At 37.0% G+C, this 16719-nt stretch overlaps 1 protein-coding gene across 1 annotated transcript; it reads right to left on the bottom strand.

Annotated features, from left to right (window-relative positions):
- Positions 1–480: 480 nt before the first annotated feature.
- On the bottom strand, positions 481–16563 carry LOC127638055 (ovochymase-2-like). The gene is made up of 18 exons (XM_052119390.1): positions 16474–16563; positions 12019–12116; positions 11757–11929; positions 11574–11669; positions 11333–11484; positions 10876–11071; positions 9981–10083; positions 9733–9866; positions 9279–9395; positions 8298–8428; positions 7614–7707; positions 7273–7404; positions 3732–3812; positions 3309–3492; positions 2836–2881; positions 2091–2277; positions 1251–1384; positions 481–850 (listed from the first exon to the last, which is right to left on the bottom strand). Exons 1-18 carry the CDS (start codon positions 16561–16563, stop codon positions 677–679), a joined length of 2322 nt encoding a protein of 773 aa, XP_051975350.1. The 3' UTR covers positions 481–676.
- Between the last annotated feature and the right edge of the window lie 156 nt (positions 16564–16719).

The following is a 16719-nucleotide window of genomic DNA, read 5'->3' as shown; positions in this document are numbered from 1 at the left end:
ATTTAATAAAGAGTTTTGTGAAGGTTTTGAAAGAAAGAATGAAAGAAAGTTCTTAAGAAATTTCAAAAGTTTGGAAAAAGTTCAAATGTTGAAAGAAAGTTCTAAAAAAAAAATAGCTAAACTGAACAGCAATTATTTAGCAAAAAACAAAACCCTGAAGCATTTGCAGTTTCAAAATATTTAGACTCAGTGTTTTGTGAAGGTTTTGAAAAAAAAACTTCAAAGGAAAGTACATTTTGGAAGAAAGACCAAGTTCAAAAGAAAGTTTGAAAGAAAGAAAGTTCAAAGGAAAGACAAAGTTTGAAAGAGAGTTTGAAAGAAAGTTAAGATAGATACAAAAGAACCACAAAAGAAGTGAATGAATGAATGAATATATGAATGAATGAATTTGTCCCTGACTTTTCGACCCTGTTGTGCTATGGCATTACCCCCTTTAGAAATAATGGTTTAAATTATATTTATATTTCAATTATATCCATTTTTAATTATACATTATAATTTTTGACCACATGTTTTAAACTTAACCAGTATGTCATTATGTTTACTTCTAATAGCTAATTCAAGCTTAATAGTTCAACTCCGTCATGGGGGAAGATTATCTAAAAACAAGAAAACCATGTATTTAAACTGATAATTATTTTATTTGGTTGTTGATCTGCAGTTTCTGTGTGTGTCTTCACTCAGTGTCCACATGTTGTGAGACCCAGTGCATGAGAGCTGGTATTGAAGAATAAAGTGCAGGCTTCTGGATCCCTCCACAAGGCTCTCCCCAACTCTGTATGCCCATCAAAACAATACCAGATGTGTTTGTCAAACAAACAAGAGGTCCACCTGAGTTGTTCCACTGAGTCTGTCAAAAAAGGTCAAACGGTTGATATCACATAAATATTCCAAAAAACATTACACCTGCTCTCTCGCTAGCTTTTTCCTTGTCACCATTGAAAAATGTTACAAAAATACTACACACATATAAATGAGATGACACATATATGACTATGCAGCATTTTATAAAATTCTTTATGCAAACAAACAAGTGCAAGATTTTATATTCAACAACACAATGGTGATTAAATGATAAAATAATTAACATTTTGGGTGAACTATCCCTGGGTGTTGTTTCGGTGAAGGGCAGCCTGCCAGTAGTCATTTAAAAGCCATTTCCAAATGTACCCACTAGAGAGAAGAATTACTTCAATTATTCCTACTGTTAAAAAAAAAAAAAACTGTTCTCCTTACAGTGTGCTCCTTACCATGCATGATTCTGTGCTTTCCAGCTCAGTCAGTCCAGCATATAACATAGTACATGTCAGTCTACGACTGATGCATTGTTCACACATCGTTCCTTCCAGCGCAGATATTTTTAGCTGTTCGTGTTTTTGTCCTGCTAAAAATATACATAGACCATTTGTCTGGAGATCAGCACAGATACACAGAACAAAAATGTAACCAAGAAATTAAATCAAGAGGAAATGTACAGGTAAAGAACGTCGGATAGATGATATTGGTTGGCAAGAAGTCAGTCAAGTTCAAAAGCAGTTCTAAATGCCTTTTAAACCTAGTGATAATTTTTTAACACTTACATTTAGTTATTAAGCAGATGCGTTTATCAAAAGCAGCTTAAAAATTAGGAACATAACACACAACTTTACAACATCATCGCACTGCCAAGTTCTAATTTTAAGATATAAGCGAGAGCTGAAAAAAACATGCAAGAAGTAGACAAAAAGAAAGAATGATAGAAAGAAAGAAAGGTTGGACAATGAAAGAAAGAAAGAAAGAAAGAAACAAAGAAAGGAGGGAGTGAGGGAAGATAGTAAAGAAGGAAGGATGAATGAATGAATGATAAAAAAGAAAGTAACATTCACGAACACAAAAAGTCATTCAAGTTCATTGGAAGGCAAGAAGTCATATAAGTTCAAAAGCAAAATGTCAAACATTCAAGTTTCAAAACTCATGTAAACCTTCAGTTTATTCAAACAGTTGTGAAATGTCATGTTTGCACATTGCATACAGCCACACACATATCCAGTAACCCTTCACAACGGGCATCTTAATTGGCTCATATTTGTGAAGGTAGACAGGTGACATACACATTTGGCTGCTCCATGTCCAGCAGTGGAGGGAAGGTGGGATTTCCTGTCCAGTTGATGGGAGACAGACAGGCTGCGTGCTTAGACTGAGAGTCAATGGAAAGCTCAGCTGAAGCAAAGCCACATTATAGTCCAGAGAGGATGAATTAAACTGAGGGTGTATAATCACTTTCCTAACATCACAGGTCTGAGAGAAAGAAACACATGCATTAAAGAGATAGTTAGAGACACCTAAAAATGAAAATACTTCTAGCATTTCCTCATCCTCATGTTGTTGCAAACTCAAATGACTTACTTTCTTCTGTGGCACACAAAAGGAGTCATTTAAAAGTTTGTACTGGTTGCTCTTTTCCATGTAATTACAAAGAATGGGGACTGGAGTTTTCAAGCTTCACAAATGTTGCAATAGTACCATAAAAGCAGTCCATACAACTCATGCCTTATTATCCAAATATTTTAGGTGCAGAACAGAAAGAAATTTAAGCCGTTATCCACGGAGAAGCTTAACATCCACCCTAGTTCTCCTTGGCACGTTCATGTATCAAAGATGTTACTGTATCAACATTCCCATTAAGCAGTTATTGATTTAAGTGGTAGTTTTAGGTTTAGAGCTCTGATCAGTTGTTTGGAATGTTGTTTCAGGACCAACAAAGAATGCTGAACCAGGAACACGTCCTATTTGGGTGGATCATTTTGTGAAATCTCATCATAATAGAAGCAAAAATCAAACAAACCTCCTGCTCACCTGTTCCTTTGAGCCTCCTGTCCTTATGCTTAAAAATCTCTCTTCCCTGCAAAGACATAGACCATCTTTATAACATTTCTTAATAGTTTTTAACTAACATACTGTGCTGTTTATTCATGAGAATTAAGTGTGTTTTAAAACTGTGAAAAGTGAGATTTCTGCACCACTAGCATTACCACAGAGTGGTAAATATGGATTGTTTTCAAACAGGTTTCCCCTAATATTCCCCCATCTTTCATTAGTCGGATAAGATAGTTTCACTCCAAACTCAAGCTGGTTGTGCCAATGTTGTTGTGTCAGGCTGGTTGGGATGCTCAAACAAATAGAGCATGTTTTACTACAAAGCCACAAATGGCTTACTTTGAGTTGTCTGTGTTTAACACTGAAACTTCAACACGTATCATCTTTAATTATTCATTTGTATGGCACTGGGAACTGTCTTATCTGCAGTTTTTTGCATGTTGGTTGCTCACAGGTCATAGACACAGGTTGCAGCAGTAAGAATCCATGTTGATTGGATGATCACCCCACTGCAATGATGACTGGCACCCAGACTAATGCTCACGTGGCACAGCCAGGGCACATTCCCATCATACTCTCCTCTCCCTAGGATGTCCAGCCCAGAGAGAGCAAAGACATCAGGCATTCCACATGGATCTGAGAAGTCAATGGAATTTGACTATGAATATTTGCACACTCACAATCTGTGTTCAGAGATACACGCATTGTTATTTGTGTACTCAATATGTGTTTGTTAGCTCATTTAAAAAATGTAACTAGTGTAATTCCATACATAGTTCTAGGGCCTTTGAGACAAGGAAAAATCTGATGTACTGTAACTATAGTGGAGGGCCAAGAGAACAGAAATGACAAAGGTAAGTGTGTGCAGGACGAACCAGCCTGTAAATGTGGTGAGATTACTCTGCTGTCAGATTCAAATTCTTCCTCCTGATCTTCATATGCCGTCTTTATGAGATCTATGAGGAAATGTAGCATTAACTGGGGCATTTTTGGGCTGTCACCTGCAATTTATCACACTCAAATTTAAAAGTTCACTATTTATACTTACTGTGGTCTAATAATATATAGAGCCTTTCCAAAAGCTCAAGGTTACAAACAACATACTTTTTTAACAGAAGTTACAATCACAGTTAGGGGAAATAAAATATTTAAATTCAGCAATCAGCAATAGATAGGTAGTACTCTGAGAAAAGATGAGTTTTAAGATGAGACTTGAAGATAGAAATGGAGGAGATTTTGCAGAGGCTCTGAGGCAGCCAGTTCCATAGTTTAGGTGCAATTACACTGAAGAATCTACCACCAAATGTGGACAGACGAAATCTGGAGATAGACATCAGTTTGGAATCAGAAGAATGAAAAGAACATGCAGGTGTGTATGGATGCAGCAGATCACATATATAATGAGGTGCCAGATCATGGAGAGCTTTGTAGGTTAAGAGAAGAATTTTTAACATAAGGGCAAAAGACAGGCAACAAGTGAAGACTAAACATGGTGGGAGTAATGTGTGCAGGCCGCTTAGTGTTTATGAGAACTCTAGCTGCAGAGTTTTGGATATACAGTATTGTAATCATGCAATGGTTTTAGCATGTAGGGTAACAAAGAGACAGTTACAGTAATCAAGACGTGATGTTATGAAAGCATGAACTAGTGATTCGGCATCCTTCAAACTAAGAAGGATTCGAAGTCATGCAATGTGACGTAGGTGGAAGAATGCCGTTTTAGTGATGGCTCTGATGTGGGCTTCAAAAGTGAGAGATGGATCAAAAGTGATGCTCAGATTCTTAATGGTTTTGGAGGGTTTGGTCAGATTTCCGTCAATATCAGTACAAATGTCTTCTTGTAAGTGCTTGTGGTCCAAAAATCATGATCACTGTTTTGTTAGCATTGAGTTTGAGGAAATTGCTGTTTAACTACATTTTGACATCATTGATACAGGCTGTTAATAAGATGATTGCATGAACATCTAAATAGGCGGTTGTACAAATCTGTGTGTCATCAGCGAAGCAGCAATAACTAATATCATGATGACGGATGATCTGACTAAGTGGGAGAACATAAATTGTGAATAATAGAGGACCTAGAACAGACCCCTGGGGATACCCTGAGTGAGAGAAGCAGTAAGGGATTTGTGTTTCTTAATTGAGAAAAAATGTTTGTCTGTTTGTGATGTAGGAAGAAAACCAGGATAGGGCAGAGCCAGTAATACCAATATCTTAAGCGTCGGGAAAGGAGTGTGTTGTGGCATATACAGGTAGTGTCAAAAGCAGAGCTCAAATGAAGCAGGATCAGAATACTGAAGGACCCAGAGTTAGAGGAGAAGATCATTATCAACATTCAAGAGAGCAGTTTCAGTAATGTGGAATAGACGAAACCCAGATTGAATAGAGATAGAGATGATTGGCTGCTAGATGTGATTATAACTGGGAAGCTACAACTTTTTCCAGGAGCTTAGAAACAAAAGTTTAAGACTTTAAGTTGTGATGTTAGGAGATTCATTTCCATGATGTGTATGGCAAGTACAAGAGCAAGACAGAAGAGACAGGCTTTAGAAGATGAAATTCAAGGCATGATCGTAAATGAGGTGTGGAGCAAACGAATCAGGAAGATGCCAAACACAACAGCCACAAAACAACGATATTGCATTAGCCAGAACCTTGCCTAGTTCTACACCTAACAGTTAATCGAGAGGAAGGCAACCCAACCAGACAAAGAACTGATGACAAGTGGTTAAGAGAGTTGCGCTTAATACCCATGCCGAAAGAGGTGAATGACAGACAAAGAGAGGGCTCATGACATGGAGCAACAGTACTGTCCAGTCTCCAACGGCAGGTAAACGCTGTTTTTCTCTGATGAGCAGAGAGACTCCAGAAATAAGATATATAAACCAATTCCAAACCTATAATAAGTCCAGTAGATCCCGATCAATAAGATGTTAACTTTGTTAACAAAGTATTGAATCAAGAGAAAACGCAAACATGCAAAACATAAAGTCCTAATGTGAAGAGACAGCCAGATGCGCACAGCATTCTCATACTGGACTAATTTTTCAGAACCCCCTCCCCAAATAAAAGAAAACAAATCTCCAATTAATCATCAATAATATTTTATGTTTACAGTTTTATGATGAATAGAAATATAAAAAAAGTTTTTTGTTTTTTGTTCTAAATTTGTAATGATGTAATTCTGGCTCAGTTCACTCTTTTATTTTATTCCACTAGATGGCAGCAAGTACTACAGAAAATAAATTCTCCTCTTTCACCTTCCATCACAAAATGTCGATCTGAAATGTAGGTGGTGCTCTAACGCATTTCAATCCTCACAGATGTGCTCCTCCATAGGCATTCAGTCTAATTTTCAGTTCATGCACCCCCACACCCATTTGCACAAGCAAGCTTACATACTAGTGAAAAATTGCTAATTTTTTTGAAAACTGCCTCAGGTATGTTATGCTGTTAAATGCAGAAAGTACTTTCTGCATTTAACAGCATAACTTATCCAACACTAAGCATAGATCTTATTGGTCATTAGTGGTGCTTACTAAGACATTGATGTGTGACACGGATGATTTCAGGCCTTATTTGGTTTTTTATGTAGCACAAATGCAGAAATGATGGTTATCTATGAAAATTGCAGATTCTAAGCTTTCAATCAATACCAAATATTCCTGACTTATGTATCCAGACACATGAAAATTTTAAGCGTAAACTTTTTTTGTCATAGCGCCCCCTTTTGGACCCGCCGGCGAGTCCGCAGAGTTAAAAAGATTTTGTAACCTTCTAGTATATTTACATAAAAGAACTTTATGAGTAATTTACTTTATTTGAATTATTCAAAATAGGATATTTGCACATTTATGTGACAACTTGCCCGACCTGACATTTATAAAAATGTCAATGTTATATAAAAAATGTATCACAGTTTACAACACAGTTTGAACTTTTGGCTAAAATCTACCTTCATTATATAGTAAGTTGACCCTTGCTTAAATGTATGCCTGTGTGGTTTTTATTTTGTTAACTTGTTTAACCAAAAGTTGTAACAATAAATAACAAAATAAATCAACACTGATCAGCCACAACAAAATCTACCAGTGCTGAAGAAGTAATCCAAAGTATTTAGAATAAATTACTGACCTTGAGTTACAAATGACATTTTACAGCATGTATTCTGTAATCTGTAGTGGAATACATTTCAAAATTAACCCTTCCAACCCTGCTTATAAATGCATGTATAGTCTATAAAATGCAACATATTTTATTATTGACCTTTGGGAATAGTGCAAATATTGAGTTAAATAGTGTGTTTATATTGCGGCATAGTTATATTTGAACATGTGGGTGACGTGGTGCAGGTTAGTTTAGATCAAATTTGAACACCTGCTGTTTGCGTTTCTTTGCTCATGTTGAAATTCCTACCTTTTTTGCTGATAAAAGACATTGAGGCATTAAAACCGCGGGCAGAAACACTGCTGTCTGTGCTGAACTGTAGACTCATTACACGACCGTAGCTGAGAACAGCTGGAGGGAGGCTCCTGCCACATACAACCACTAAAAACACAAAAATACTGTATACATTTCTCTACATTTGCCACAATGCTCTACTGAAAAATCATCAAGTTGTGTACTAGCCTGACAGTGTAACACATTCAGTGTAACATTAAAATGTAACAATGCAATATTTACATTCTCGGTGACTCTAATACAGAACGATGAAATGCAATGCTATAGTTTTTGATTCAGTGTCTGTTTGTACTTACCTATTTCATCCTCACCATCAATATCACCGAACACTGTAATTGAATCATATCTGCAGTTCTCTGATTCCTCAAGATCAAAGTCATCAAAGTCAAGCTTTAAGATACAAAGTAAGGTAATACTATTGTTATTACTTTTAGCAGATAGAGTTCTATGATTGATACTACACATTGTACATACAAACATGGCTACTTGAGAAGGTTTCCTCTTACAAAAATCGAGAGTTCATTGCACATTTCCGGTAAATTGTCTACTGTTCCCAAATGTTTGCTGCATATTCACCAATACCGGTGAAGAGCTGCAAACTTCTGGCAAATATCTGCAGCTAATCACAAGCTCATTTGCTTGAGAAAAAATGTGAGTGGCAAACTTGAATCAAATTGGTGGCAAGTTTGTGGCTAGTTTGCAAGAAAATAATTTTTGTAAGGGTTATGGTAAGAAACAATGCACAATACATTTTGTAACTATCAGGTAACATGCCATAACATTAGGATGACTTTGAGCTGATGTCATGATGTCACTTTTTGGAGTCTAATTGAGTATCGCATTCTCTCTAGCTTTGAAACCGATCACATCAGTTCCTCTAATCTCACTGCATGCATGCATTCATGATCGGACAGACGGGTCACGACTGGACAGACAAGAAATGCCAGGCACTGACTGAGCCAAAGCAAAGAGGTTTTTACCTTGACTATGTGGCCCTCTGGGGCATAGATGACCCAGCGGCATAGGGTGTTGTTGCTGTAGGGTTGTGGGTAGGAGGGGCTTTGCACAACCCTGTCAGGTTGTAACAGCACCATTGTTCCACATTCAGCTCCTGCACAAACACAAAAGGAGAAACTGGTGAAATGGAGCCCGGCTGGTGACGTTGCAGCATGGTGTCGCATTTCTGTCTAGCAAGGGCTCATACTGAGGGGAGCAGGATGGTGATTTGAATCTGGCTCTTGTCTTTTTCAAACCTGCCTCTAGTAGACAGCCCAATGCTAGACATGTGACTATGGAAACAGTCCCATTGAGATAAGCTCTCTTCTCTCTGAGTGACCTATCTGAGCGGCTGCAGTATAAAAACAGAATTCTTCTGGGGGGAAATTAGTTCTCTTTACCTATACACCAGTCTGGAGAAAAAAATCAGACCTTGCCGACTAGGTGATAGAATAACAGATCAAACCAACAACAGTTGTGCCCAACCTGAGAGAGCGCAATTAGGGTGAAACATTTTCTAATTATGGAATCGTATGGATACATACGGTAGACGTGTAAATGAGACAATTCTGGTAAACAACAGCATGCCTCCTTAGGTGAAATGTGTAATTTCTGTGCCAACAGCATTACCAAATGGAATTGCAAAAAATCTCTCCTCTCCATCCAAACCTGTATTGACTATCTTTCTTCACAAAAGGTCAAAAGCCAATGGCGACTGAGGTTGTCATTCTGCCTAACATCTCCTTTTATGTTCAATGGAAGAAAGAAAGCCATATGGGTTTGAGTACATTTTGAAATGTCTTTAATTGTCTTTGGACTGTCACCAAACAGGCTTGACCTATAAAGACAAACAGTTTTTAGCTTTGTTGACTTTTTCAGGGACTGTTGGGTGCAACAAACCAAGAGCAAGAGAAACCAGTCTGACCATTTCAACTCACCAAATCTATAGTTCTCCCCAACACCACTGAACTGCATGGTGAATCCAGCTCCTGTACTGCTTACATCGGACACAAACTGCACTGTTACACTGTGGGAACCATAAATAAGTATCGAAGATGGACTCTGACTGCTACAGAATCTCCCTAGTGAACATGGACATACGTTAGAACATACTCAAATGAAACAAGCATTACATTTAGTATTAACAGGGAATATAATCCTGTATTAAAACTCCTCTATAAGACACTTGGCAAAATAGCTGAATTTAAAGGGATAGTTCCCTTTAATACAACAGCAAATCTTATTGTTACTACAAGCTCAGGATCAGATATTCAGTAATACTGCAAATGTTAGTACATTATTTAAGGTTTTTTGTGTCACCCTGCATACAACCAACAATTTTTGAGATTCCATGTCCAAGAAGGATGAAATGTACATATTTTGAATTGTCCTTTTTGTCCTACTGTTTCTCCTCCTCACCTATTTGTCTGTCTTCACCCACATACACAGTCAGATGGTCACTTTGACATAGTGCGTCATTTTCCAGATCAAACTTCAGAAACTCCAATAAAGTACTTTGACCAGAATCAACTTGAATAGACCACCAACAAATTCTGCCCAACCAAAACATAAAACATAAACGACGATCAAATTCTGATTAGAAAGATTTTGTGAAAAGATTTTGCCTCTGGGCAGTACATATCTAACATACTTCACACATGACTCACTCATTGTTATTGTAGCTCTGGTCTGGATGAGCAGGATTTCTGATCATGCCTTCACTTCCAGGTACAACTCCATCAGCTACACTGCACAGAGACCTGTCCACACCTAGATTTAGTTTAGTATAAAATAAATCATGTAGCAGACACTTTTATCCTAAGCAACTTACATTTACATTTACATTTATGCATTTGGCAGACGCTTTTATCCAAAGCGACTTACAGTGCACCTATTACAGGGACATTTCCCCCGGAGCAACCTGGAGTTAAGTGCCTTGCTCAAGGACACAACAGTGGTGGCTGTGGGGATCGAACTAGTAACCTTCTGATTACCAATTATGTGCTTTAGCCCACTACGCCACCACCACTCCAACTTACAATAAACGTACAGTAATAGTTCAGACCAAACGTGTTCTTGCTCTAAAAATGCCACAAGCAGCGCAAAAAATAAGATAGAACGCAGGTGTCTCGAGACATGTTATTTTAAAGTTCAATATATTTTAAACTTGACACGGAGTCTAAAAACATGGCTCCAAAAGTTGAACCCCTAAAAGTGTGAAATCATGCTCAACTTGACCAATCTGATTTGTGAATTTTTTACACCAAATATTTTGTCTGTTTAACACTTACAGCAGGGGCGGTACTAAGATGCAATCTTTGTAGAGGCATTTTGATCTTTAGTTTGGGCAAGTGGCTGTCTCTTCATTGGATTGGGAGGGTTTGTCAGATGTCTCTGGCGGGCAGATACAAATACAGATAATGGCTTCACTGCACTCCCCTATAATGAAAAAGACCCTCATAACCTATAACCTAGTCTTCACCACATAACCCCAAGAAGTGTAAAAGCAAATAGAAATAGCTCCCTAAAGAACTCAAACTACAATAACAATACCTACAGTACCTTTTCTAAGATTGAACTTGATCCATGACAAGAACATTGAGACATCAGTGAAGATTCCAGGTGAGCCTGTTCTAGATGAATGTTTGATTCTGTTGTTATTCCAGCTCCGACCACAGCCCTTACCCCAAGACGTGATCCCCACTGCCACCCATCGTCCATCTGCTCTGTGGCAAAGGAGAGGACCCCCAGAATCGCCCTGGAGCAAAGGCAAATAAAGGACTTACTGTAAGGTTTTTAAAAAGCTGTTAAAGATGGACTTTGAGAGTTAAATATTTTTGCTCAGAGTTTGCGCTTTCATAGCTCAGGAGACTAGAGATCTCTCTTATGTTTCATTTAGCTAACTTTATCTGATGTTTGTCATAAAATTCTGTAGGAGAAATAAAAATGGCCAGAAATAAGATCTTAATTTCTTCACTCTGGGCATAAACAGTGTGTTCCAAGAGCTTTGTCATCTTACTTGGCAGGCATCTCTCCCTCCTTTCTCTGGGCCTGCACACAAGATTGTGAATGTCTTTTGTCCAGGTCTGAGAGTTTGCAGGACATGTTTGCACCTGCTTTGCTCTACCAGGTCGAGCTGCACCTCCTGAAGAACTGCTGGAAGTGGACCTCCTAAAGAGAAGACAAACCTTTTCACCTTCATGCTGGTAGTGGTTAGAGATATTTGAGGACTTCCGTTAATCATTTTAAATAACTTTTACTCTCTTTAATTCGACCCCAACCACCAACAACACACATGGTCTTGGGTGGAAACATCTCACCAGGATAAGGCAGACAAACAGGCTTAATAAATTCACCTGTTAAGGAAACAGACAACTATATTAGTTTGTATGGCTCATGTATTTGTGATAATATATATGGGACTGTCTCATGGAAAGACTTGCCAAATTGGATGTGTCCATTGATCTCCAGCAAAGCAATGTCATAGCTCATTGGTGAGAAACGTTTATATTTTTCGTGGAACTTCATTGTTTTTACGCTGAAGCTCTGCTCCCCTCTGTCAACCTTTCTCTGATTGAATTCACCTGCTACAGCCTCAACAATGTGCAGGAAATCCCTAAGGGCAGGCAATATTGAAGTCAGTGTAGCACTGACATTTGAAAGTCAAAAAGGTATGATTACTCATGGCTAAATGAATGGACCTACGAGGGAAGATTTGCAAAGCAGTGTGCAGCAGTCAACAGCCAGTGGTCTGTCAAGATGGCTCCAGCACAAAAATGTGATCCTCGGATCCTGAGAGATACCTGTAGATGTTTGATGAATAGCTGATATGTCTACAATGACATCTAAAAGCTTTTGTCCTTGAATAAGGGAAAATATTCAATATTGCAATATTGTTACGTGCCAGCCATGGATGGGAACCTTTTCTGGCCTCTAACCCTCCGACAACTCTCAAAGACCGGTCAAGGATGCTTCTTGCCTTTGGAAAGCCGCATTTTGCATCTAGACATTAGGAAAAAGTGTGTGGTATGTTCCCATTCCAGTGGTTTACAATTGAATTAAGCATTTTCTTACCATTGAGATGGACAGGGAAGGTAATGTGGAGACAACACAGCAAGCTGAGAAAGCCAACAAAGGTCCTGAAGGATAAATGAGACATCCTGTGTCTTGTGCTGCCAAAAGCTAAGACTGGGGTATTTATAGAAGTGTTTAGGGATGGTCTCTTTCACAAATACCCCATTTATAATGTCTTGTACTCATTAAGTCTATTGAGGAAGGAAATAGGCATGGTGAGTAGAGGATGGCATGGCAGTATAGTAACAAAAATGATTAAATTAGCTATATTTATCATCTTACCTGCTTGGTTTAGGAAGAATACTTTATTTAACACCATCATAATAAATACAGAAATATTTTGTGTATGTGCGTGTCTCATTTATACAGTTTCCTGTCTGACATTTTACAGGTTTTACAGCTACTTGTGATTCAGCTGAAGGAGAAAAGCTCCTCCTTTGACAAAGATGTTTTCCTTTTAGGACCAGAATGACCTTTTAATCTAACGTTTAATTGGAAGTTGCTGGATTTTGGATTTCTTCAAGTTCTCTCTTTGAAATGTGAAAACATTTTTGTATTATTTGGTATTTTTCTTAAACTATTGTATTAATATAAATGTAAATATTATTTAGTTATAAAATCATATTATAAATTATAATCTAGCAATTATAACAAAAACTGCTAAATTAAAATGATAACTAAACAGAATAAAAGGAAGATACTATGTAAAATAATAATTTATATATATTAATTAATATATGACAAATAAGTGACAAATAGATAAAAACACACTCACTGACCACTTTATTAAGTACACCTGTACACCTACTTATTCATGCAATCATCTAATCAGCCAATCGTGTGGCAGCAGTGCAGTAAAATCATTAAAGAAAAAATTGTATCTCATTGATTTTGATTGTAGCATGATTGTTGGTACTAGATGGGCTAGTTTGAGAATTTCTTTAACTGCTGATCTCCTGGGATTTTCACACACAACAGTCTCTAGAGTTTACTCAGAATTGTGCCAAAAACAAAAAAACATCCAGTTCTATGGACGGAAATGCCTGGTTGATGAGAGAGGTCAATGGAGAATGGCCATACAGGTTTGAGCTGAAAGAAAGGCTACAGTAACTCAGATAATCACTCTGTACAATTGTAGTAAACAGAATAGAATCTCAGAATGCACAACACGTCAAACCTTGAGGCGGATGGGCAACAACAGCATAAATTGGGCACTTTTTCAACCATAGTGTTCCTAATAAAGTGCTCAGTGACTGTATTTTAAAGTGACAAATACATAAAGATACTTACGTATATGATTAATGTAGGATGAGGAGGGGCTCACCAATTCCAGAAAATTATAAATGGAAATTGAATGGCATCCTTTGTTCTATTCTGTTTTATCTCTAACTTCTATGTCTGTATTTATGTATATTATAGATATTGACATCCTTGCATCCCAGCTGGATAATGTGGAATATGTCAGAAAACATTTTCACTTGTCATCTTTTTTTAACTATATTATGGACAAGACACTCAAAAATTTTACAAGTTATCTATATCAAGGTATAGGGAGTCTTTATGTAAAATAAAACAAATTAGTATTATACTTGTTTTTAAATGTGTTGTTTAAATATGATAAAGTTGTTTGATCAACAAGTATTAAAACATTTTAATGTATTTTATTTTTCCTTTTAGTTTTATCTGTGCCATGTCTTTACACCACTTTTTTACTTTCAGTGCCACTCTCAAAGGAAAAACCCACAAACTCACATATTAGACTTAAAGAAGAGACAATCAGCCTGATTCTCTAAGCCTTCCATTTAGCATGTGTCAGAGAATTTACACAAACCAGAGGCCTGGTTGCAGAGGCTAGTAAACAGTGGGGAAGTTCTTCTTGACACAAAAGACAACAGCAGTTAGATGACGATATGTAGCCTACCACTGGCTGTGTGTCCTGTTAAATGTCAACATTTTGTCAGTGGTTTTTGTGTCTTTGTCTAGAGAAAATAGGCAAAAGTTTTCTAACAACACAGTTATGTTTTAGACAAATTGACTTGTCTATCTCAGTTCATTCAAGCATGACCACATACACCACGCAGAGGAGCAGAGTGTGAGGGACAGATTTAAATTCATACACTGCTATTAAATCTAATCAGCCATCACGACATTCTAATTTAGTGTGGCATTACAGTTTTGTAAGTGAAATAAAACTCTCTTTTGTGCATTGATACCCAAGTAGAATACCTACAGTCATGTTACCTGGCAACGGCAATAAACCACATTATAGCAGTTACAGAAAGCCAGAAAAACCTGAATTTCTTTGTCTGTTGCTAATTCATGTCATGCATTACTGTTCAGAACTCATAAGCCTCTGTAGTGTCTGCAAAAACATGTTTTGTACACTGAATTATGTATGTTACTTTGGTGAAAAGCATCTATTTGGAACATAAATAAAATTTAATAACACACACTACAATATAACCAGAGAAATAGAGTTGCTGGATGGTTTCATGTTCCAAGGTCACTTGCAAATGGTATAGAAAAGAAAATGTGAAATTTAAAAAGATCTGCACATAATGGATAAATCAGAATGGTTTGTTTGTTTTTAGGAACATTTAATTTATGTTATGTACAACGGAATGTATGACTCCTAAAAATACACGTGCATTCCAATATACTTACAATACCAGTAAACAACATCATTGTAGCATTCAGATGGTGTGATTTACTCACTTGCGATCTGCATAATATTTAAAGCCTCCATATGTAAATTGTTCCCTTTCATTCAGCTTTTAGAGTAAAAAGTATGCCGACATCACAAATTGATAAGGAAATGGCCAATCTATTTAGCTTTAAAACACACAGCTGTTGGCAATGTTCAGGGATTGACCTATAGGCTAACACACATTGGTGCTTAATGCTATTGGATTTTACAGCAACACATTAGAGAGATTGCCACTCCCTTGAGGGATTATGGAAAAAAGTCCTACAATCCGACACAGAGAGGGTAATCTTACACCCTATATCCTTTTTAAATACTCCAAATTCACTATTTGATCACTTTCCAGAGCCAGTCAGTCACTCTCACTAGCAAGTACAGTATACAACCAACCAACCCCCCCCTTACATACATAATACAACATAATACAATTGACTACTCCCCCAAAGAACACTACGCTACCCCACCCATTCTGTTCTATTATTTATTTAAATGTACATACTGTAATTACACCTATACATAGCCATATTCTACTACTCTTCATCCTGTACATACACTTACACTTATTCTTACTGCTCTTATAATGTTACCACACTGCACATAGCTGTACTGTACATATCTATCTATATGGTTCATACAGATTATCCATATTTACTGTTTTCTTACAATATATTCTGCTAATACACTGCATATATCTATATTATTCTACTACTATTTCAAATGGCACTGCTACTACATTGCACATATCTGTACATGTTGTTCATACACTGCTCATAATACTCCATATACTCCATATTTATTCTGCACTATAACACTGCAATATATTTCTTGTCCTGCCTATGCACCACCTGTCTATACTTGACTATCACATTGCACTTTTCAGCTTTTTTGCACTTCTGGTTGGATGCAAACTGCATTTCGTTGTCTTTGTACTTGTATTCTGCACAATGACAATAAAGCTGAATCTAATCTAATCTAATCTTATTGGTAGAGAACAGTGAACACTGCATTGAATAAATACAGGAGGGCAGAAGGAAAAAAGGCCAGCATATCTGGGGGAAATATTGTTACATAATGTATAATATATTTAAAACAAATAGATAAATAAAATGCAATAAAAAAATATAAAATAAAAGTAAATATTAGAAAATCTTTTCCACAACATTTTATTTTTTTATTTTTTTATTAGAAGTTTCATAAAGCATAACAGTCTGGAAGTAAAAATCCCATTCGTTTTTTCCATAGACTAACTTATTTTCAATGATAACTTTTAAACATTTAAAGACTGACCTACCTTGAGCTCCGAGGTTGTTTAGCAATGGTTAATGCTTCTGTTGAAGCCATCAGTCTGCGTTATTTAAACTTCATTTTTTTTTAATCGTTACCCATGATACAGCAGAGAAAGATTCACCAATCAGAGAAACACAGCCAAAAAAGCCTGCGAAAGGTGCCTCAGAGCGACCGCCCACTCCCATGATTCACTGTGAATGACGTAATAGAGTCTGTGGCTAAGTTTAGAATTGCATACTACCATACTACTCATATTATTTCTGCCATATGGCAGAAGTAGTAAGAATAGTATAGGCAGTAGTCTATGCCATTCTGAACTAAGCCAGTGTCTCTTCAACCCA

The sequence above is a fragment of the Xyrauchen texanus genome, chromosome 46 (genome assembly GCF_025860055.1).
Source record: "Xyrauchen texanus isolate HMW12.3.18 chromosome 46, RBS_HiC_50CHRs, whole genome shotgun sequence".
Lineage (NCBI taxonomy): Eukaryota > Metazoa > Chordata > Actinopteri > Cypriniformes > Catostomidae > Xyrauchen > Xyrauchen texanus.
This window is presented reverse-complemented; position numbering and strand designations above follow the sequence as displayed.

Coding starts and splice junctions, on each gene's coding strand:
- LOC127638055 (XM_052119390.1), bottom strand. CDS start 16,563: ATGGGAGTGGGCGGTCGCTCTGAGGCACCTTTCGCAGGCTTTTTTGGC. Junction 11,485..11,573: donor TTGGGGTCGAATTAAAGAGA/GTAAAAGTTATT, acceptor TCTTCTCTTTAG/GAGGTCCACTTCCAGCAGTT. Junction 3,493..3,731: donor CTCACCACATTTACAGGCTG/GTTCGTCCTGCA, acceptor TTGACTTCTCAG/ATCCATGTGGAATGCCTGAT.